This window comes from Hydractinia symbiolongicarpus, chromosome 10, assembly GCF_029227915.1.
Source record: "Hydractinia symbiolongicarpus strain clone_291-10 chromosome 10, HSymV2.1, whole genome shotgun sequence".
NCBI classification, from domain to species: Eukaryota; Metazoa; Cnidaria; class Hydrozoa; order Anthoathecata; family Hydractiniidae; genus Hydractinia; species Hydractinia symbiolongicarpus.
In genome coordinates, this window is record NC_079884.1 from 19803252 (window position 1) to 19825639 (window position 22388).

General features: G+C 32.6%; 1 protein-coding gene across 1 annotated transcript in view; it reads right to left on the reverse strand.

Annotated features, from left to right (window-relative positions):
- The window catches only part of LOC130612301 (ubiquitin carboxyl-terminal hydrolase isozyme L5-like), a 32981-nt gene extending 10593 nt beyond the window's left edge, over window positions 1-22388 (reverse strand). Inside the window, exons 1-5 of the mRNA XM_057433613.1 lie at window positions 22231-22388; window positions 16721-16784; window positions 13228-13333; window positions 6258-6383; window positions 6057-6118 (exon numbers count right to left, since the gene is read on the reverse strand). Of these exons, the coding sequence (XP_057289596.1) occupies window positions 6057-6118; window positions 6258-6383; window positions 13228-13333; window positions 16721-16784; window positions 22231-22360 (488 nt within the window). The 5' untranslated portion in view covers window positions 22361-22388. The remainder of the gene's footprint in view (window positions 1-6056; window positions 6119-6257; window positions 6384-13227; window positions 13334-16720; window positions 16785-22230) is intronic.

A 22388-nucleotide genomic window follows, 5' to 3' on the forward strand; every position in this document is an offset into this window, starting at 1 on the left:
ATGCTACTAATCATGACTTTAGACTTTGCTGTGTTCACCCTAGTCTAAGTATTAATACCACGGAATCACATTTTGGATTTAGTCTCTATTGTTAATTCTAAACCGGTGAACATAGTCTTACCCTTTTTATTTCTTTCGTCTACTTCTATTTCATTTTTTGTGTTTAAACTTGTAGGATCCAACTTTATGGTCAAATCTTAGATATCTTAAACTTGATAAAGATTTTAGTCATGTCACAGGTATAATAAAACATTTCCAAAAAATCGCTACACCACAAGCAATGATATTTAATAAATGGATATACTAAAACGTCTTCGTTTCTTTTTTATGAATAATGTTAAGTGTAGTATGTTAAGTGTAGTGCTGTATTGTTACAGTATTAATTTTCACAAATCACGTTTTGGACATTTTTACTACATGAAACGTTTTGCAAGTTCAAGATAATACCACGAGATAATACCTATTTATTTCAAATAATGGAACAACACTGTAGAAGTTCTGTACAAAACAGGCTACTGGCTACCTAGGTATAGGGAACAAAATTACACACGAACAAGAATCTGAAATCTTTTAGCCTGCAAGGGCTTTTCATTTGTTGTTTATTTTGAAAGCTGTAGGGGGGTCGTTATCGATAGAATAATTTAATTTTATTCCCGGTTTACCGTTTGCACGCCGTATCTCACAGAAACAAGTTGTTTATCAACTGAAAAAAGAAAACCGGAGCAAAGAAGGTTGTCTTTTTTTTAAATTAATCCTGAAAAAAGTTATTTAGACAATGTTTACTCATCATGAGGTTAGATTAAAGCTTATTTGTTCTTCTATATTTTCCATTTTTGCTGGGACCGAGGTTGCTTCCTTTTATAGAAAACCTATCGGATTCAAATATGAATGTAATTCGAAACCGAAATGTAAAAGGCAAACTGTTGTTGTCAAACGAAGTTGGTGTTGTTAGTTAGAAATATTTCTAATGCACCGATGATATATGTTTTATCATCGTATATTAGAAGAACTGATTGGAAATGTATCAGGCGATCGTAGCTATACATTTTCAATACGTTCTCTTTAGAATGAAGTTTAGTATTCGAAGTAAAAACTGATTGGAGTTTTATTGAGAGAACGTTAGCAAGCTTCCTACTGAGAAGCGAAAAAAAGCAGGTGTGTTATTTAGATTATTTGGTAGAGAAATGAATTTGGGTGTATAACGATTTTTTAGCCGTTTATTTCAAAGCTAAATTTACCATTTAAGGGTCCATTTTTTTAACTTAAAAAAAATACCACATGTGCAAACAACACTTACCAGGACTGAAAAAAACGATTGATATCTGGCCACGAAAACCAGCACATTAGTTCGCCATTTTGAAAATAGATAGGTCGAAAATAAAATAATTATTTCGTTGTCATTTGCATAAATTATCCGAATACATTAGTTTGTAAACAAACAATGGCCGAGTCACGCGCGAAAAAAGTCCAGGTTAGTTTAGCTATATGAGTACCACCACTACTATGTTTGCCTTGCTTCCCGAGGAAGGCAAAGAAATTCAGATACAAGTACCACAAAAGACTGAAAAAAATGAAAATTTCTGAAAATGATGGGATTTGTGGTATATATTTGTAGCCAGATATTTTTTTGAAGAAAATGGGCCCTAAGTTTCTTGTCGTGTTTTGAGCCGAAAAATATTTTCTTTAGGCACTCATTTTGTAAGAATATACTCTGAAACATGGGTCAGAAGTTTAGAATATTGTAAGAATATGTCTAAGCTTGATTGTTTGTTTAAATATGAACATTTTTATGACGCACAAAATTGATTAGAAGTTTACTTTTTTTATTGTATATCAAACGAACTAAACTTTTCTGTCCAAGCAATGGGCCGTTACATGTAGTAGAAATTGCCATTAGCTAGCTATAGTAACTTATAGCAGGATTTATTTTATTAAGGCATTATATATTTTTAGGATATAGTCATGCTAAGAATATATTGAGAGTAATAAGGATAGCATCAAAAAAGTTAAGAACACAGAGGCTGAAACTAAAACACACTATTCTTATAAAAACAGCGTGTATATCCTAGAGAAGAATTTACATAAACTGTAAAAAGTAATTTTTCGTTGTTACTGTTTTTAACACTTCAGACTGTGTAATTCAGTGTTGATATCGTTTTGAAAAACATAAGCATAAAACCTAAACTTGAATCAAAGTTTACATCTGTTACGTTACGATCGTTTGAAATATATTCGATTCTTAAATTCGAAAACGCTGCATTGTTATCTTCTTTGATTTTATGCGTGATTTTCTTAACTATAAGTTTGGGTCTGTTCTTTTAATATTTTGGATTGAAATATTTCGGTAGATATACAATATATCAAATTATTCAAGTTTTTATATTTCTCTTTTATGTGTTGTGAACTATTAATTTCTCATATTTTAAGTATAACTTTGAAAGAGTTGTCATATGCAATAGACTGAATAGCTGATTTTGTACGACTTAACGAAAAAAGTTGAATTTTGTTTTTAATGTTTGGTATACTTTTTTCCCCTGGTGCACTTCTGGCATGGCAAAGCAAGTATATAGTTTTAGCAGATTTAGCTTTTTACATAACCGTTGTTAGACACCTTCGATTTTGTTTGACATTTTGCATTTTTATTTTATTTTGTTGTTGCTTATATTCATATTTATAGTAAGGTTTGTTTCAGCAGGTATAAATATTGAATAATGCAGATTGTCAGCAACCTCAATCCCAGGGCTTTTTGCCGTCCTGTTATAAAAAAAAGTCAAGGAGCCCGGAGGTCAAGGTTGGATTATGCGTAATAAAAATTCAAATTACTGTATTGTATGTTTTTGTTTGGCATTCCTTACATGGATTCAATGAGAGATTCAGTGGATTTTTCCACGGAAATTCGGCAAGTCATATTTATTTACTAGTTTTTTTAAGTTTCTAAAAGATCCTGCTATGAGAAAGAAATAGTGTACTACAAAAAAAAGGGTGGATGGAAAGGACAGCATTCGTGTGACAAGCCATATAAATTATGTAAAAAACATTTTGCACCCTTTAGTGGAATTCTGAGGAGGTTAAAAAATTGCAAAGCCTGCATTATTCAAAAGTATATTAGTGGACGAATGAAGAAAGAGAAAGACGCCAATGGATAGAATCTCCCCAAGAAAAAAACATATAAATAATTTTTTAAAAGAAGAGCAACAACCTGTGGAAGTATTCGATGTGGAATTTTTGGTGATAAATATGCATCTAATGCAATTTGGAAAGAAAACAAGAAACTAAAAATTAATGTGTTTTCTACAAAGTGTAAATTTATCGAGCACGTACTGGTTGCCAATGTACTACCAACTGATTTTGTTTTAACAAGAATACTGACAATTTTAAATCCTTGTAATACTGGTGAAAATTTCATTTTGTACAACAATCAAAAAATTAAAGGGGTTCTTTAAGATGTAGACGATGTAGACTGTTGTTAACACTTTTGAGACAAGGAGAAACTTTTCAAGTTCCAGAAGTAATTCCACAAATACATACTAGCTTGGGTGAATTTTATGTATATAACCTTATTGTATGTTGCCCACTTACTAGCAAGTTATACTTAAACTTATGTATTCTGATTATAAAAAGTCACAGAACTGTTAAAATTTTGGTTTGGACTGCACAAGGTAATTGTTTCACATTTTTTGGTCAGCTTTTCCCTGGAAGCGTACGTGACAAAAAAATTGTAATTAAAAGTGGTCTTTTATATCCGGAATTATGGGAACCTAGAGATAAAATTATGGCAGATCGTCGTTTTTTAATTGCCGATTATGGTTAGCCGTTAGGTGTAGAACTTATCACACCATCTTTTCGACAGGACGTGAACAATTTACTGAAAGTTGGTTGCAGTCAATAGATAGCAGTCAAAAGGAATACATGTGTACAAAGTATATAAAGTAAATACATGTGTACATATACTACAAAGAGGATAGAGTGATTCCTGTGAATTTATAAGGATCACTGAATCAAATAATTTCAATATGTGCAATCTTGACTAATTTTTAAACAAAATCCCTAAAATCCCAAAATCAAAACAATTTCTGATGGTAAAAAATTGTGCCTTTAATTATTCAAAAATAAAATACTGAAAAAATAAATAATAAAAATGTCTACACCATTTTTTACAACTTTTTAAAAGAAGTAAATGTCAGTAATTTTTTGATGAAAAGTTTTTGATGTTGGGCGATTATGTATATATTACAGAGTTTATTAGTCATGATTTATCTCCAGAAATAATGTTGCAAGATTTCCCAAATTTATTGCATAGTAAGGCAGTGCATTTTTTTGGTGCCAAAAAAATTTGTGTGCTAGCTTCAATTGAAACCATGTCACAATATTACAAAAATTATCTGTTAAAAACAAGTTTATAAAGTTATTGACAATTCCCTTTTTTTCTCCTGATTTAAAATTTTGTTTGATCTCTTTTCCTGGTTGTCTCTTTGTTTATTTTCAACGGTGAATATTACAGACAGGTTGACGGTGCGGCCATGGGCTTTCCATTGGGACCGCCCCTTGCTAACGTATTTTTATGTCCCCACGAGCCAACCTGTCCATCTACATACAAGCCATCGCTATACAAGAGTCTTTTAGTTGTTTTTTTTGAACTCTAAACACTGTAACATATATTTTACCTTTGAGAGGAACATGATTCTTCTTTTTCCTTTTTGGATAACAAAATCGACAGGACTTGTGATACATTTTGTACTAGTGTTTATAGAAAGCCCACTTTTAGTGGCGTGTATACTAATTTTACTAGCTTCATACCGCTGTCATACAAATATAGTTTGGTATATTCTTTATTGTTCCTTTGTTTCCGTATCACTTCGGATTTTTCTAGATTTCACCTCGAAGTTAAGTTTCTTAAGGATACACTATCTAAGAATGGTTATTCTGTTATTTTCGTTGATACGTGTGTCAAAAGATTTCTTAACAAGCTATACGTTCCTCCTGCTCCTGCCTACTGTTTCGATATGCCTAAGAAAAAGGTTCTTATTGTTTTGCCTTACTTTGGTACAGTTTCCTTACAAGCTACAACACGCCTTACTTTTTCGTAAACAGCTACAATGCTGTTCATTACAGGTTGTTTTTAAGTCATCATTAGGTTTTCGTCTGTGTTTCGCTTCAAATATAAATTTCTTAGGTCTTTCCTTTCAAGTGTTGTATACAAATCTTCGTGTAGTGGCTGCAACGCTACTTATATTGGTAAGACAATACGGCACTTGAAAGTAAGATCTTGTGAACATCTAGGATTTTCGCATCTCACTGGTAAGAGGGTTGCTACGCAACAACCATCTGCGGTTAGCGAAAACTTACTTATGTCGTCACACAAGGCTGACGGCAATAATTTTACTGTTTTGTCATCTGATACACACCATTATTTACTTGAGATAAAGGAGAGCCTCTTTATACTTAAAGAGAAGCCTGTAATTAATGATTACATCTGCGCCTTTATATTTATTTAATTAATTTATCAGCAAGGGGATTGTCAATAACTTTATAAACTTGTTTTATACAGAAATTTTTGTAATATTGTGATCATGGCTCCAGAAGACCTGAAAGCTCAATATGTGAAGGAATATGTGAAGAAAATAATATTGTTATTTTTCTCAATGTTTGTTACATATTTAACGTTTCCATCACTTAGTTTTATTGAAACCATGTCATTTAAGTTTTTAGTTCTTCTGAATTTAAATTTTTTTAATTTCAATTATACGAATCTCTTTGGTATATCGGGTATTGCTGGAAATAAGAAGTATCTCTGCATGCTGATGGTGCATTAAAATCAAAAATACTACAATAAACAATAAATTCAGGAGGCGAATGATATGGAAGTTAACTAATTAAATTATTATTGAGAGTGCCTATCTCCACTATAATTCAACACACTTTTTGATATAAAGCCACACCGAGAGAAAATGTTTTAAAAAATTTAACAACTTCTGCCCCATTTTCATTTTTTTAAAAATTATTGGATCATAATTTTATAAAAAAGAATATTAATACAAAATGCAAGCCATACAAACCTTGCAAAACTGTTATGAACTTCTTTGATCGTATCGGAATTCGATAAACTTAAACCTTTCAGCTGTAAAAACAACAACAAATAAGTTAGAAGAGAGTCAGTACTTCCTACTATGACAATAGCACACATTGCAAGCTGGATTAAAAAAGCAGACTAATAAACGTTCTGCACCACATTATACACATATGCTGCCGGTACTTACTGCTGGGTCGAACTGCTTAGAGAATTCTTTAAATGATGACAAATTCTCGCCCAACTGCACATCAGCATGATTGGTGTTTAAAAGAATGCTAATAATGGCTTGTGTTGCACACGCATTGTTTATCACCTGAAGTGAAATTTATTTTAAACGTTAAATTACATTTTGGAAAGAAAAGTTGAGTGGAAATGTCATCATCTATATAATAATACGCCAATTCTGTCTGTCTGTCTGTCTGTGACTTTTGCAAAGTGGATTATATTCTTCACAATTTTCTTTAACAAATTTTATAAAACATCGCCTAAAAATTGTTCTGTAATTTACCAAACTTTAACGTTAGAATAGTACTGACGTCAAAGGAAAGTTAATTAGGATTAGTGAAGCCATTGCATTGCACTTTTAAAGTTAAGGCTAAATAACTTGGAAACGGGTGGAAATAACTTACGTCATCTCCTTACTGGGTAACTAGGGACTTACTGGAACCAACTTGGGTACGTTTTCCAAACCTGGGTCACCAAATCCGTTTCGGAATGGACGGGTTAATGACGTCAGCAAAAAACCTTCAAACTCTAATATATCTGCAACTGTTTGTCAAAAGTACATGATCCTATACATTTTCTTGACCAGCATTTCAAGATCTATACGAAGAATTTAAATGACGGTTGTTTTTCTCTGTTATCCTGCCTAAGTGGATTTTTCCACGGGCCTTATCGACTAGTCTCTGTAATAATACGCCAGTTCCGTCTGTCTGTCTGTCACTTTTGCAAACGCGATATTTTTTACCACCCGAATGCGCGAGTTTGTCAAGTTTTTTTTTTGTTTGCATTTGTCTCGCAATCGTTAGAAACCACTTGTTAGAAAATAAGCAATATGATTCGCTTGAATACGTACTTTCAAACGGAACGGAATTCGAATAGAAAGTTCCCTTGGCGTAAAAACAAACAAACATAAACATTTCTTGACAAAAGGCGAACTAAAGAATGGGATAAAAAATGTATGTCTGTATGTATAAGAGTGGATTAAAAAACAAATTTGGAACAGGGTTACCATCGACACACAAAACAGCAACAAAAGAACGGTCCCTTCGTCTTCAAAAAAGTGCAAAAAGTGATTCAGAGAAAGAAAAGTCTAAGTGAAAAAGCAGAAGTACAAAAGTAAAGTTAGAAGCCACGAGAAGTTACTTCGAAAGTAAAGAGTGGAGCTAGAAGTAGTAAAGAAAAGTTAGAAGTAGAAAATGAAAGCTTGGGTTTAAAGTCGATTTGGATTCACAAATAGTAAGAACTTTGATATTTTTAGACGTTATGTTGTATGTCGCTAGAGCTACGTGTCAGGCAGACTCGCATTTGCCAGGAAAAAGTCACTTAAAAGCTTCTTTATATTTTATATTTTACCGCGTTTTTTATAAAAAAGCTAGCATATCTTTTATACTTTTTTGCATAATTAATGTATCCCCTGGTGCGTAACTAACGTATTTGTCCTAAAATTCAAAATGCTACATAAAGCTGTTAGCTGGCTATCAAACAAATGTGCTAGCGAAACTTTTGGTTTGTTGACTTACTGCAAATGTCATAATTTTTATATTGACATTGTTTCTTTTTATATGTGTTTTACTAAGCATAAATAGGTAGCTGACTATATGTGTCTTCCCAGTTTAACTATATTTAACTGGATATCTGTTTTATCTAATGTTACCTTGAAGCTCCATAGCTAAACCTAGCTAGCTAACTGATGATTAATGTTGTTATTCCTCTTTTAGCTATTTATATCCACCTTAGTAGTCAAACTTAGGAATCTTATTTGAACACGATTTATGATGTAACAAGCCACAAAATCTTTTTCTCACGTTTTCTGCAAACATTACTTTAGGAGGAATGATTTTGTAAAACTAAAGTGTGTGCGTTATTGGGAGTAAGTTTTATTGTTGACATCCTGTTAAACTTCTGTTAACCCGCATGTAAAAACCAGGTTATATATTTTTACAAGGGTGGTGGTTGACATTTTTACAAAGTTTGTTGTCATTTTAGGGGACATTTACCTGGGGTTTTGACATTTGTGATTAAAATTTCTCAGCAGAGAAGAGTATGGTGTCTGTTTATATTGTTTGTGTTGCAAACTGCTGTTTTTTAAATGCTGTGTAAACTTTTGTGGAAAAAGACCACATGCAAAATACTGAAAGAATTGCACTGTTGACGTCAGCAAAAAATCTAAAACAACGTATTTTTCCATTGTCCTTCTGCCTAAGTGATTTCTCCACAGACCTTATCAACTAGTCTTTATAATAATACGCCAGTTCCGTCTGTCTGTCTGTGACTTTTACAAAGGCGATATTTTTCATCACTCGAATGCGCGAATTTTCTGAGTTTTTTTTGTTGTGTTCACATTTGTCTCGCAACCGATAGAAACCACATGATAGAAAATAAACAGTATGATTCGCTCAAATACGTACTTTCGAACAGGACGGAATTCGAATAGAAAGTTTCCTTCGTGCAAAAACAGACAAACACAAAAAATCTCTCGAGAAAGTTCTCGCCAAAAGTCGAACTAAAGAAGCGGATAAAAAATGTCTTATTTTCGACGATCCCTTAGTCATAAAAAAGTGCAGATATTAAGAGCAAGGAATGTCAAAGTAATGAAGTGAAGTGGATTAAAAAAGCATATAATTTGGAACAGGGTTAACATTGACACACAAAACAACAAAAGAACGGTCCCTTCGTCTTTAAAAAAGTGATTCAGAAAAAGAAAATGTTCAAGTAAAGAAGTAGAAGTAGAAAAATAAAGTTGAAAGCCACAAGGAGTTAAGAAAATGCATGTTAGAGTTTAAAGTGGATTGGAATTCAGAAAAAGTAAGAAATTTAATATATTTAGACGTTCTGTTTTTATGTCGCTGAAGCTACGTGTTTTTTATGTAGTACACTTAAAATTGTCAAGCAGAATCGCATTCTCAAAAAAATCCATTAAAGCTCCAAATTCTTAAAGTTAAAGTTTACCGCGTTTAAAAATAAAAAAGCTAGCCATATATGTTTACAATATTTTTGCATAATTAATGTGTCCCCTGGTAACTAATGTATTTGTCCTAAAATTCAAAATGCTACATAAAGCTGTTAGCTGGCTAACAAACTAATTTGCTACTTTGGTTTGTTGAACTCACTGTTATCATATTTACATTACTATTGTTTCTCTTTATAATGTCTTTTACTAAGCATGGATAGCTAGCTATAGACCCAGTTAAGTCTTCCCAATTTAAGCATATTTAACTGGGTGTCTTAGCTACTGTTATCTGATAGCTAATGTTAGCTTTAAGGCTCCATCCCAAGCTTAGCTAGCTCTTCTATCCTATCTCTTCTATCCTATCTCTTCTTTTTTGAACACGAATTATGATGTAACAAGCTAGCTACAAAATCTTTCTTGGACTTTTAGGATAGTGTGATACTAAAAAAACAAATTTTTGTAGAATCGGACTTCACTGTAAGCTGTTGTATAAGTTGATGTCTTTATATTTCGTAATATAAACTATTGTTGGAGAGAACTAACTGTATGTGATGTCATTTTTGTTGGAAGAAAATTCCATGGTTTCACGGTTTTGTTTTTCTTGAGAATTTTACAAAATTTTGTAGGGATAAATGTTTGCTGATGATAAAAAAATACTTGTATTATGTTCTGACTGAAACTGTTTTTGTTTTTTATATTTTGTAATCTAATGGACGATGACTGTATACACTAAAATGACCGATTTTTCTAAATTTTGATGTTTTATAACCTTTTCGTGGAAGATTAATGGGTAATGGCAATGTACGACATGCTGAATGAAATTATTTTTGTTGATTTATATGTGTTTCTCAAAAACCAATCTGTTTTACATTTTGTGTAACCGTATACAATGTTTCCAAAATAATGATCTTTTTTTACTCAAGCTTATTCTTTGCTTATTGATTTTTTGACATTTAGGTTAAAAATTGTTGGTAAAGGGCAGTATGGATCATCATAATAAAAAAGAAAATTTTTTGTGTTCTTAACTGGTCGATTTTTATATTTTGTGTAAATTTTTGTGGGAGAGGATATGAAACCGAAATGACTGATTTTTATATATTTAAATTTTATGTTTTCCAAACTATGGCTTTTTCATATTTTTGTATAAGTTTTTAAGGGAAAGACAATATTTAAAATGTGTAAAGAACTTATACACCTTTCCCGAAACCATGAGTCATACTTTTTTTAAACTCGTAAAATATGAATACCATATTTGAATTCAGCATAGTTTGTTTAATTTATGTGTAAAAGTTTACCTTGATACGCCAACAGAAAGTGCTATTTTGAGGAGATATATCACAGTTAAAGTCTTCTTAATGCTCAAGTTACCATGTCCCGCCTCGTTTTCAAAAAGAGGTTGGACATGCCACAAATCTTTAAATTAGAATAGCAGGTTGTTTACTTGCTGCATTGTTTCGAAATTTTCTTTGTTTATGACATTTTTGATAAGGAATTCAAATCTGTTGTCCGTTTTTCATAAAACTCAACAGAAAAAGTTGCGCCACATCAAAAGAATAAGTCTCGGGAAAGGTGTATTCTTGTTGATTTGTGTTAACTCTTGTGGGCCAACTTTTTGACATTTCATAATAAAATACTGAGGGTTTTCAACATAATCAATTATAAGATGTACATATTTGAGATGCGTTATTTCTGACATTGTTATTATCCGTGTTGTGACTGTCGGTGTTGTAACTTTCCTTGTTCTTACTGTCGGTTTTGTGAGTATTGATTTTGCACCTTTCAAGCTGTTCTTTTTCTATTTTGTGTAAGATTTGAAGAACATTTTTTTTTGTGTATGCACTGCTGAAGTTAGCAAAACATCTAAAGCAACCTATTTTTCAATAGCCTTTTGCCTAAGTGGATTTTTCCACGGGCCTTATCGACTAGTCTATATAATAATACGCCAGTTCCGTGTGTCTGTCTGTCACTTTTGCAAAGTGGATTATATTCTTCACAATTTTCTTTAACAAATTCTCTAAAACATCGCCTATAAAATTTTTCTGTAATTTACCAATTTTACCCTTAAAATAGTATTGACGTCAAAGGAAATATAATTAAGATTAGTGAAGCCATTACAGTGCGCTCAAAACTTTGAGGTCAAATAACTTGGAAAGGAGGTGGTGACGTCAATGATTTTTCACCGCGTATACGAGGAAGGCAACAGGTATATAAATTTCTAAAAATTTTTTTTCTGTTTTTACAGGCCTTTGCTGACGTCAGCAAAATCTTTAAACCTCTATATCTCATTAACCGTTCATCAAAAGCACATAATCATATATATTTTCTTGATCAGCGCTTTAGGCTCTACACAATAGAGGCATTGTGAAAAAAAGGTTCCTAAATTTCTTTTGGTGATGGGTTGCTGACAATTCATCAGAATTCAAACGACGCTTTTTTTTTCATTTCTAATCCTGCATCAGTGGATTTCTTCACGGGCTTTATCGGCTAGTCTCTATAATAATACACCAGTTCAGTGTGTCTGTCTGTCACTTTTGCAAAGTGGATAATTAAAGTCTGTAAAACATCACTTATAAATTTGTTCTGTAATTTACCAAACTTTAATGTTAAACTAATATTAACATCAAAGGAAAGTATATTAAATTAATGAAGCCATTACAGTGCACCTAAAACTTTGAGGCCAAATAACTTAGAAACGGGGTGGACGTCAATGATTTTTCACCGCCTGGGTAACTAGGGACCACCTAGGACCAATTTGGGCAATTTTCCCAAACCTGGGTCCCCAAATCCGTTTCGGAATGGACTGGTTGACGATGTCATCAAAAAACATTTAAACCCTAATATCTCTGCAACCGTTTGTCAAAAGTACATGATCCTATACATTTTCTTGATCAGCGTTTCAAGACCTATACGATTAAGGCAACGGTTATACAAATCTTTAAATAATTTTTTTAAGTTTTGACGGGCCATTGCTGATGTCAGCAAAATTTTTAAATCTTTATATCTTCTTAAACATTTGTCAATATCACATGATACTATACATTTTTCACATCAGCGTTTCCAGCTCTGCACATTACAGGCAACGAAAGAACTAATTTTTACCAAATGTTTTTTGTAATTGTACTGCTGACATCATAAAAAAGTATAAAATACCCAGACCTATCAATAGGGGGCAAGCGATTGATCTTGGGCACGCAAAGACTCGCCCAATTCTGAGAAATGGGATATTAGCTGAGTGATTTTAATATCCGTCTTGGTACTCTGAAATTTTTTTGTAATAATTTTTTTTTTATTTAGATAAACAAGAAAAATATTTTAGTTTCAAAATTAAAAAATAATGGCAACAATATATCTGCTCTGTTTGTAAGTACAATTATACAGATTTGATTAGATAGATCGAGTCGGTGGAATAGATAGAATGCACAGGTTGACATTGAATAAACTTTCATTAGTTAATTTCTTGACAACAGAAAAAAAAGATCTTAATAATGATCTTTGGTATATTCGCAATGATTTTGAAAGTAACAATCTTACAATCTTCAGGTTTAAAAACGTGATTTGGAGCGCTGGTACGATTGTCTTTTTGAAGAAAAAATAAATAAAAGTAAAAGATAAAAAAATCTTTGACAATAATAGAATATTATTTTAAATAATGATTTTCATGATCCATCGTCAGTGTTGTCATCATTAGCTGCCATTCAACTTTCCGTAAATAAATTTACATAATAAATATTGTAGTCTCAAAGTTTATTTAATTACTCGACTTACAACTTTTCGATGTCTGTGTTAAATATCCCAGCTGTGAACATTGCTTGAGCCTGCACTACGCTTGTTCCCCACACTAAAACAGCAACTCCCCTTGTGTCAACTTTTTTCGTAATTTTATATTTTAGGATCGCTCGCTTGGGGCTAAGGATTTATCGCGTGGATGCCTTCCTCCTATTCATAGGGTTGAATACTCTGTATAAACATTTTAAGAACTATGTACCTGTTTAGCGAAAAATATTTCGTCTAGCCGATTGTCTCTCACAATGGAACCATCATTCTCTTCTCCAGATCTCCATTTAAACAGAAATATCAAGCCATGCACTGGACTATTAATAAAGTAAATAAATTTTTCCTGTACTTTGCGTGTCAATATAACAGTAGAACTAAATCAAAATAGAAGTTGTTAAAATCAGTAGTAGTAGAAATATCATCTTTGTGGTGTATTCAAAAAAATTTATGACTTTTTATGTAAGGAAGTCTTCTACGCTCTACTACAGCTAGCGGTTTCTTTTGCATAATATATATTCTGGACCTAATGTAAGCTAAAACTATTTTCTCTGGGAGTTGCAAAAACTGTTTTGAGAAGACTTTTTTGTATGACTTTTTTGTATGTATTTTTCTGATTAAAATTTATGTTATTGATCTGAAAGTGATTTTATTTTCTCCCATTAATCAGTCACAGTGTTTACATTTTTGTTTTGTACTCCTTTTTAAAAAGAGTATTATTTTCTTTTTGTTATAATTCCTAAAACATGTGCTAAATATGATAAATTTCTATGCTATGACTTTTAAGTCAATGACTTTCAGCCTTTTTAGGTTGGTTAATTAAAAATTTTTGCTCCTTTATGTGTATATACATATACCACCAACTGAAATTTGCTCTCAAAGGTGGGTAAAAAAAATCATGCTTTTTTTTAAAAATGGATATTGGGAGAAGTAAACAAAATTAGAATACAGCAAGTATTACTAAAACAATGATTTACTTTCACACCTCCAAAGGATTTTCTCTAACAATAAACCATTACTAAGGTAAAATAATACCAGGACCTGTTCCTACATGTTGGATTTGATATTATAAAGTTCCTAAATCCCTAGAAATAAGACATATAATATCTTACATAATTATTTTGTCTGTCAGCATAAAAGTTGGACCTTTTCTCTGGTTGAAAAGATGAGTGAAAGTAAATTTAAATGGAGCCACAAATTTGTTGATAACCTCTTGAAATGCATGAAAGAATTTAAAACTTCTATAGAATACAAGGGCAAAGATTTCAATGCTAACAAGCCACGCCAATACGAGGAAGTAAGGAAGCTTATGGTTAAGTTAAATGAAGACTATTGCAATATTTTTGATCCAGTAGAAATTTCATTGATACCCAGTGAAGTAGCTGATGAAGATGCAATTCACTTGTTCACTTGTTAATGAACGAAAAATGTCTTGACTTAGAAGTGGTCTAGAGAAAAATAATGTTGGAACATTATGATGCCCTAACAAATTTTTTCACTGGTTCCGTATTAGTTGAACCATTAAATTTTGGTTTGGAAAGCACAGTGAGCTCCAAATCCTTGGAGATACATAAAAATAAAAGTAGTTTAGCTGATGTCAATAGAAGTGATTTGGTAATGTCACCTGATTCAGAAAGATCTAGAGAAGGCCTACACCATGTAATAGCAACAGAGTGTTTAGTAATGATAAAAATTGTGTACCAAAACTAATAGACAAAACAGGAAACATCTTGAGAAAAGGTAATGCCAATCTAAAAGAGATGAGATTTTATTTAAAGAAGCCATGGATAATGGTATGTTTAGGCAAGAGTTATGTCAGGCCATAAAAGAGTCAAGTAAAATATTTGCAGATGCAATGTCCAATGTGAGCGAATCTTTCAAAATAATGGCAGAAAGCATACAAATGTCCATGCAGCAAATAAATATACCTCAGAAACATCCTGCTACGTCTTACAACCTTCCATAAGAAAGTTTTCATCAATATCAGACAACAAGCACACATTTCTACCCCATAACACAAAGACCAAACTTACAAAATATAAACACGTCACAGCAACAACAACAACAACAAAACAATGTCTAAAAATTGACTTTTATGAGGTCATAAACTTTTTAAACTTTCTATATTTACAGGTTTGTTGTAGACTTTTTAAACTTTATATATTTGCGGGTTTGTTTGTATCTTTGTTTTTACTTTATTAAACATAAAATTTCTATTTATAGCAAATGTGAATGTTGCTAGTCACAGTCTGGTGAACGACTAATATATTCTGTTAGCAAATCCCTGATCGCATTTCCTTTCACAATGTTCCAGAATATATTACCAGGAAGGTTAAACATTTCTCTGAACATTTTGTTGACTATGAAGTAATTCTTCATCAACATTTTTTGTGTGTCTCTCACATAAATTATGCAACACAAAACATGTCATAACAATCGCAGGAATGATGTCAAGCTTGAGTCGATTTTCTTTGTCAAAATACCCTATCAAGCTTTCAGTCTTCCATATAGGCGCTTTCAATAGGGTTTCTCAAAATATGAATGAAAATAGTTTGAGCATTCTGAACTTGCAATATTCATTTTATTTTATACAGAACAGAGTCAAAGGATATCCAGGATCTCCAATCAGGTAGTTAAGTATTTTTCTACACCTGGAATTAAAAATTTGCATAAACCTTTTTTTTTTACTGACCATGCTCTGTGATTTAGATAGAGTATATTAGAAGCTATGTAGTGTCTTAAATCTTTACAAAATTCCCCAAACTCCACACAAGAAAGTCTGAACAGCTTTTCTTTAGAAACCATGAAATTGATGACGTTTTTGAGTATCATTTACTTTTGTATGCATGACAGTAAAATGTTTGTTGATAATTGAAAAAAAGTGTTCTCTAAAACCAAAATATTGCTGGTACACCATGCGTTGTTTACTTTCGATTTTCCCCGGGCTGTTAACAAGTTGGGTTGGCTGTAGCTAGTTCGAATTTTCCCATATAATAGCTAGCTTGTGCCAGGTTGGAAACGAGCAAGCACTGACCCAATCCGTCTCATATCTTCAGCCCTAATTCTTACTTCATAGAAATAATTCTGGGATTGTGAAATCAAACAGTTTAGTTTTGCAATTTTTAAACCAATCAGGTTTTTTCAGTATCATTGCTTTTTTTTGTAAAAACATACCACAGTAAATTTTGTTATTAAAAATGACATTGATTGGTTTCGACGCGTTTTGGATGCCACACCCATTATCAAGACATAACTAATGATTTACAATTTTAAACCAATTAGATGTAAAATTTTAAGTCATTAGTTATGTTTTAATAATGGATGTTGACACCCGAAATGCATTGAAACCAATGTCATTTTAATTTTGTTATCAAGATCTTCACAAAATAAGCAACCTCATGTTTGTTTAAAGGTCATCATAAAATATTATTCTAGGTAGGTTATTATTCAAAGTCTGTGATAACATATGGAAGCAAACAATATTGAGATGCAAAACAAAAAACAATTGAATAGGTGATTGTATTATCTGGTTATGATGTACAGAAATGTTCCAGATAGAGATTAATTTCATTGAATATAACTTTGCATCGAGTTGAAGAATGTCCGAATTCCAACTGTTATTTTCAGGACTGGGCTTATATAATTTATGGTAATATTAGTATATACAGAAAAAAAATTGTTATTGATTTGTTACTGGTCAAAATTACCTTAGCCTTTGTAAAGTTTCGTCATCCAGCGACCATAACTCCTCAACTTGAACTCCTGTGCAGCCTAAAACAAAAGAATTTCAGTAATTTAATGATGAAAAATGTGGCTATCAAGTCAAATGAAAGATATTCAATTGATGCTTGGACATTTATATTTAATTTAACGTTGGAATTCTTGGAAGGATGTACAGTACAGTATGAATGCAAGCTTCCCAAAATGCGTTTTAAAACACCTTTCCTTGCAACTCCAAATTCCTTTTATTTTTAGTTTTACAATTACTTTGATGATCTTTGTGGAACTTCTGTTGCAAGTGATTTAACAATAAAACAATACCATAATTAGGTCAGTTGCAGTTGATTCTTTGTTCATAGTAATTTGTTTCGATAAAACTAAAATGCGTTATATGCTCATTATTCATTATTTTTGAAAATCGTAGCAATTATTCTTTTTGTAGTAAAATAGTTACATGGTTAAACAAAACAGAAGTTTAATTTTTTACGTGATTTAAAACAAAAATTAGTTTTACTTTCTCTCCATTAGTTATAATACAAGTGAAAAACAAGAGAGACTATTGTCTACCACCCTCCTTTGTTATAATTATTACATATGTTTGATCATACACTAGCTAAAATGAAATAGAGTACGTAGAATACGCTTTTCATAACACCCTCCTCTGTTATGAATTTAAAAATATAAATAGTCAGATAAGGTAATCGTTACGCACTTATCACAAAATTGCTTTTTCACGGCTTCTGCTTGCCATTTCCTTTTGTTTACTATCGCAAAAGCGGCGCCATTATTAATTCCACGTTTGTCAATAATAAACAATTTTCTGAAATAAGTCTGGCGAGTTTTTTTTCAATATTTCGACTGCGTAATAATAATAATGTAGAAATGTCAATCATTACGCATTTTTTTACATTTATTTCGCACCTGCGTAATAAGAGTGCCTTGCGTAACAAAAATAAACTGTCTTTACGCACTTCAGCTTTAATTATTATGCGTCTACAGCAACATCCTCTTTCGTCCATTGTGAAGGAATACGGGCGTAAAAGGAGTTCTAAAACAACCACCGATGTTAGCCTACTAAAGTCCATACCGGTGGATCTGGAAGTTATCCCGTAAGTTCAAGACACGCATGTCTAAAACGTGGTCTTTGGCCATGACAAATTGTTGAACAAATCAATACTCGTGAAGACAAATGGGCTTGTGTTGTAATGAAGTTTGGTGGATATGTAGAATAGAATTATTAACTTTTAGTTTATTTTTCTAAATAAAACTTGTTACATAGGTAGGCCCTATGACATGCTTCTCGATCTTCTTTCTTTGCCTGTTCGAATATTTTCCGAATTTCGGCGTATTGTGGAAAGTTCCATTTTTTAGCGCCAAGAAAAGTAGCAGCTAATGGGCCACAGCTTACATCGAAACGTCGCTTCCCGGAATATCGTATTCCCGAAAGATGCAATCTGTGACCCCAAAATTCTATTGCAAACACTCGATTTCAACAGCACACGGGTATCCATTGCTATCATTGGATAGAAATCTCTTTAACAACCTTCCAATGAAAAGATTTGGCCTGTTCTTTGATGTAAAGATACAAGCAAACCACTTCCCCAATAGATCATTTTCTGGCACTGGTGGTTTGAGTGCAGCCCAACATCCCTCCGAATATAAAGCCATATTTTCAAACATTACATCTTCTTCCGACTCAGAAGACTCATCTTCAACCTTTTCCTCGTCATCATCCTCACTGCTTTCTTCCTCACTGCTTGTTTCTTCTTTTTTTTTTTTGATGGGTGGTTTGATAGGCTTCTTTGTCATGTTTGCATTTTTGTTGGCCCTTAGGTTGGCTCTTTCAATTTTTTTTCTTCCTCTGGAGCTCTTCAAATAAGTCTACTTGAGTAATGACATTCCAGCGTAGATCAAGTTTCATCCTTTTTACCTTAGGCTTGGTCCAGTTGCAATCCATCCTAATTTGCGTCTAAACTTTTTGACAGTGGGAACAGAAACATCAATATTAAAAGTGTTTTTAAGTTTTTTCTGTATGTCAACTGCCGAATATTCATCATTCTCGTTGTAACATTTGTTGATAAAATTAAAGTGTTCTACCGATAGCTAAGGTTTTCTACCTGGTTTTCCGAAATATGAAATTTTACCAGTAGAATTATATCTTTTTAGCAAACATAAAAGCGTTTGTCTGGTGGTAGTAATTCCTTCCTTGGAGAGCTTTTTTAATAATTTCTTTCCCATAAATCCTTGATGATGCAGTGTTATGATTCGCGCCTTGGTCGATGAACTTATTTGAGGCATTCTCCGTTTTGTACAAAATTGTTATGATTATTTTGATAACGTTGAACTAACTCTTTTATAACGTTATCTTTTATTACGACACTCTCTGATGTACAAAGTACCATCGGAAGAATGTTGACACCCACTAATGGACTTTTTTTTAAATATCCGAAAAAAACCATTTTCACACTTTTCGTTTCTGGTTTTTCCGACAATAGACAAATAAAGGTTTAGCAATTACTTTTTTCACAATAAAAGTTACATTTTTCATATTTTCATCAGTTTTTAAAACTTCAACTTTGTGTAGAGATGGCAGATCGTGTTAAAACTAAAGATATTCGAATTCCGAAATTTATATTAACGTATTTTCCTTCCGAAAGAACAACATGGATATTAAAGAAAGAAAAAATTGCGAACATTCAAGATATTCAAAATTTTTTAAAAAATCCTGAAATACCACCGCAAATATCAGATGGAGTGAAAATTGAGGTACATTTAAAAAACGTTGCTGCGAAGAATAATGAACTCCTTGAAGCTATAATTATAGCAGCGAGCGATGCGTTCTTAATTTATTATGTTAATAAAGCGAAGCAATGTGTGAAAATTTATTAGTATATTTTTATTTTTTATTTTATGTACTAGATAAGGAAAAGGAATTGGATGAGATAGACTATAAATTTCAAAATGACAAGAAGTTTGCTGCCTATTTTACGTTGGAAGAAATTGGCGATGAGTGCATGGATTATAAAACAAAAAAAGGACGACGTTAATGGACCCACACAGGCCGATAAACATAAAAAAATGATTAAAAAAAGGAAAGGAAATGCAAACCCTGAACACGTTAAAAAAAAAAACTTGAGGTTCAAAAAAATGTGGTAGGTTGAAAAAATTTACTGTGGTACTAAATTATAGCTTTTACTGCATTTAATATTTTTTGTAATTGATGCATTTTTATTTATAGGCCGCTGTCGTTACTTCTGTTAAAGGTGAAGGTGATATGGTAGAGTTTAGAGAGGAAGTTATTAGGGACGTGGCAGAGAGTAAATGCGATAGTTGTAAAGAAATGCTTGTTCATTTAAAACTTGTTCTGGAAAACATGAAACAAATGAGAGAAATGCAAGAGGTAGTTATATATATTTTATCATGTGATTATATATAAACTGATACAGTATATTAACTTTTTTAATATATTAATTTTTCTATGCTTCTTTTTTTAGCTTTTCGGATGGATGAGCTACAGAAAGACATTAGGAAAATGATGATAAGAGCTCCTGATAGAGGTGCCTACAAAGCAGCTCCCAACCACCATCTGCGCCTGTTAACAGTACGCCAATTAACACTAGCACAATTCAGACTAACTAACGAACAAAGAAAATAACATTGTAAAAATAGTGTTTTTCAATAAATCCAACACCAACATAAAAGCATATTGGCCGCAAGCGCATTCTCCGCCAGTTTCTCGATTAATTATATCGTTTTTCTTTCAAGCACGCTAGCGAGTACTGTGTGAGTACAGTAGCAAAAATGTGCGAGTATTTTTGACGTACTCGTACGCGCATTATACTCGTCGCGTACTTGTGGAATACCCACGGAAGAAATTACTCGTACCCGTAGTTTAATACTCGTGTATAGTTACTCGCGATCGGTACTGTAGAAATGTTTTTTTAAATCGCATTTAAAAGTTTAAAAACAAATAGCGGCGATAGAAATGTGTTTTAGATCGCATTTTCAAAGTTTAAAATCGAAAAGAGGCGATAGAAAGGTTTTTTAAATCGCATTTTAAAAGTTTAAAAACGAAAAGCGGCATTTAATAGTTGTGAACAATGCTTCTTAAATTAACCGCGCTGTAATCTTTTTAAGCAATTAAATCAACAATACGTTCTCGCGCAATGTATTATAAAACTTCGCGAAAGATTTTTATTATTTAATTACTTCACGCTAATACTTAAGGGAATAGCTTATCAATACATTTACACAATGTATCTCGCTATTACAAGAAATATAATTGCTCCAATATTTCTTTGCGAGCGCATTGTTTTTTGACACGCAAATATAAACTCGCAAAACCCTTAAGGGATTTAATTATAACAAAACACAAACGACTGCCGTCCTCCACGCAAAGGTGTGATATTAGCGTGTACGCGGTAGATTACATACAGACTGTATTGTAGTTAACATGAAACTAGAGAAATATACTCCTTTACATAGCATGTTGTTATTTTTGTTGTTGCTTTACAACCATACCAATACACCTTTACGATAATTCAATTGTACATGCGTTCCTACAGCGCTCCATCGTTTTACAATATCGAAAAAAGGAGGTAAAAATCGTGTTTTTATGAGAGTTTGTTAGAGACAAAAGCGTGTTTTCTCCAGTTTCTTAACTTCTGTCAAATCAATTTCTTTCAAATTTTCAGGAAACGTTAATAATAATAAGATACAACTTATGTGTTAAATTAAAAACAAAACGCGGCAAGAAAAGTTATCACGAAAGAACCTGTTTTCTCCTTAATAAACTCTTATAAAAGTTGATGTTTACCTCCTCTGATCGCAAAATAAGCTGCATTGGAGTGTTAGTTTTCCCGAATTATCGTAAAGGTGTATTAACTCTAGCTAGTTTATTGTGTCTGTTTAAAAACAGACACAATCAGTTCAGGAGTTGAGTCAAAAAGGGAAACCACTACCCGTCTGGGAAACGGTTTCCCATTTGGGAAACTTCACGGTTTTCCATTTGGGAAACCGTTACCCTAAACAGGTCAGAAATACGACAATGGTTTCCCTAATGGGAAACCACCAAAATAAAAAGGAATCTGCGCACAAGCTGGTTAAGAAGCGCACTACAAATTTTTAGCCAATAGAAAGGGAATATTTTCCCGCAAATTTTCACTGAAGGAAAAAAAAATTATCGTAGCCTCTTTCCGCATTTTCGTAAAATGGTGCTGAGAATGGGTAACGGTTTCCCAAAAGGAAAACCCAAATTAAAATCAAAAAAATTAGTTTAGGAAACAGTTTCCTATATGGGAAACCATTTCCCTATATGACATGGGAATTTCCCTATAAAACATGGGAAACTGTTTCCCTTATCTCCCGAACTGACAATACGATGAAGTGCATCACTTTACGGTTGGCCTCGACTGAGAGTGAGAGCAGCTTATATAGTTAGGGAGAAAGGAAGGAGATCTATGTGCACATAATAAATACTTATAGAAATTCAATTTACCAAAGCCCCGGATTAATTCAGTAAAAACACCAGGATCACTTTCTATCAAACACCAATCACCGTGCGGAGACGCCATTTTTAGGCGTAGTAAAAATCCGGAACTGAGCTGTTCTGCCCGGATAATGAACATTGGCCTGATTAAGTACGACAGCTTGCCC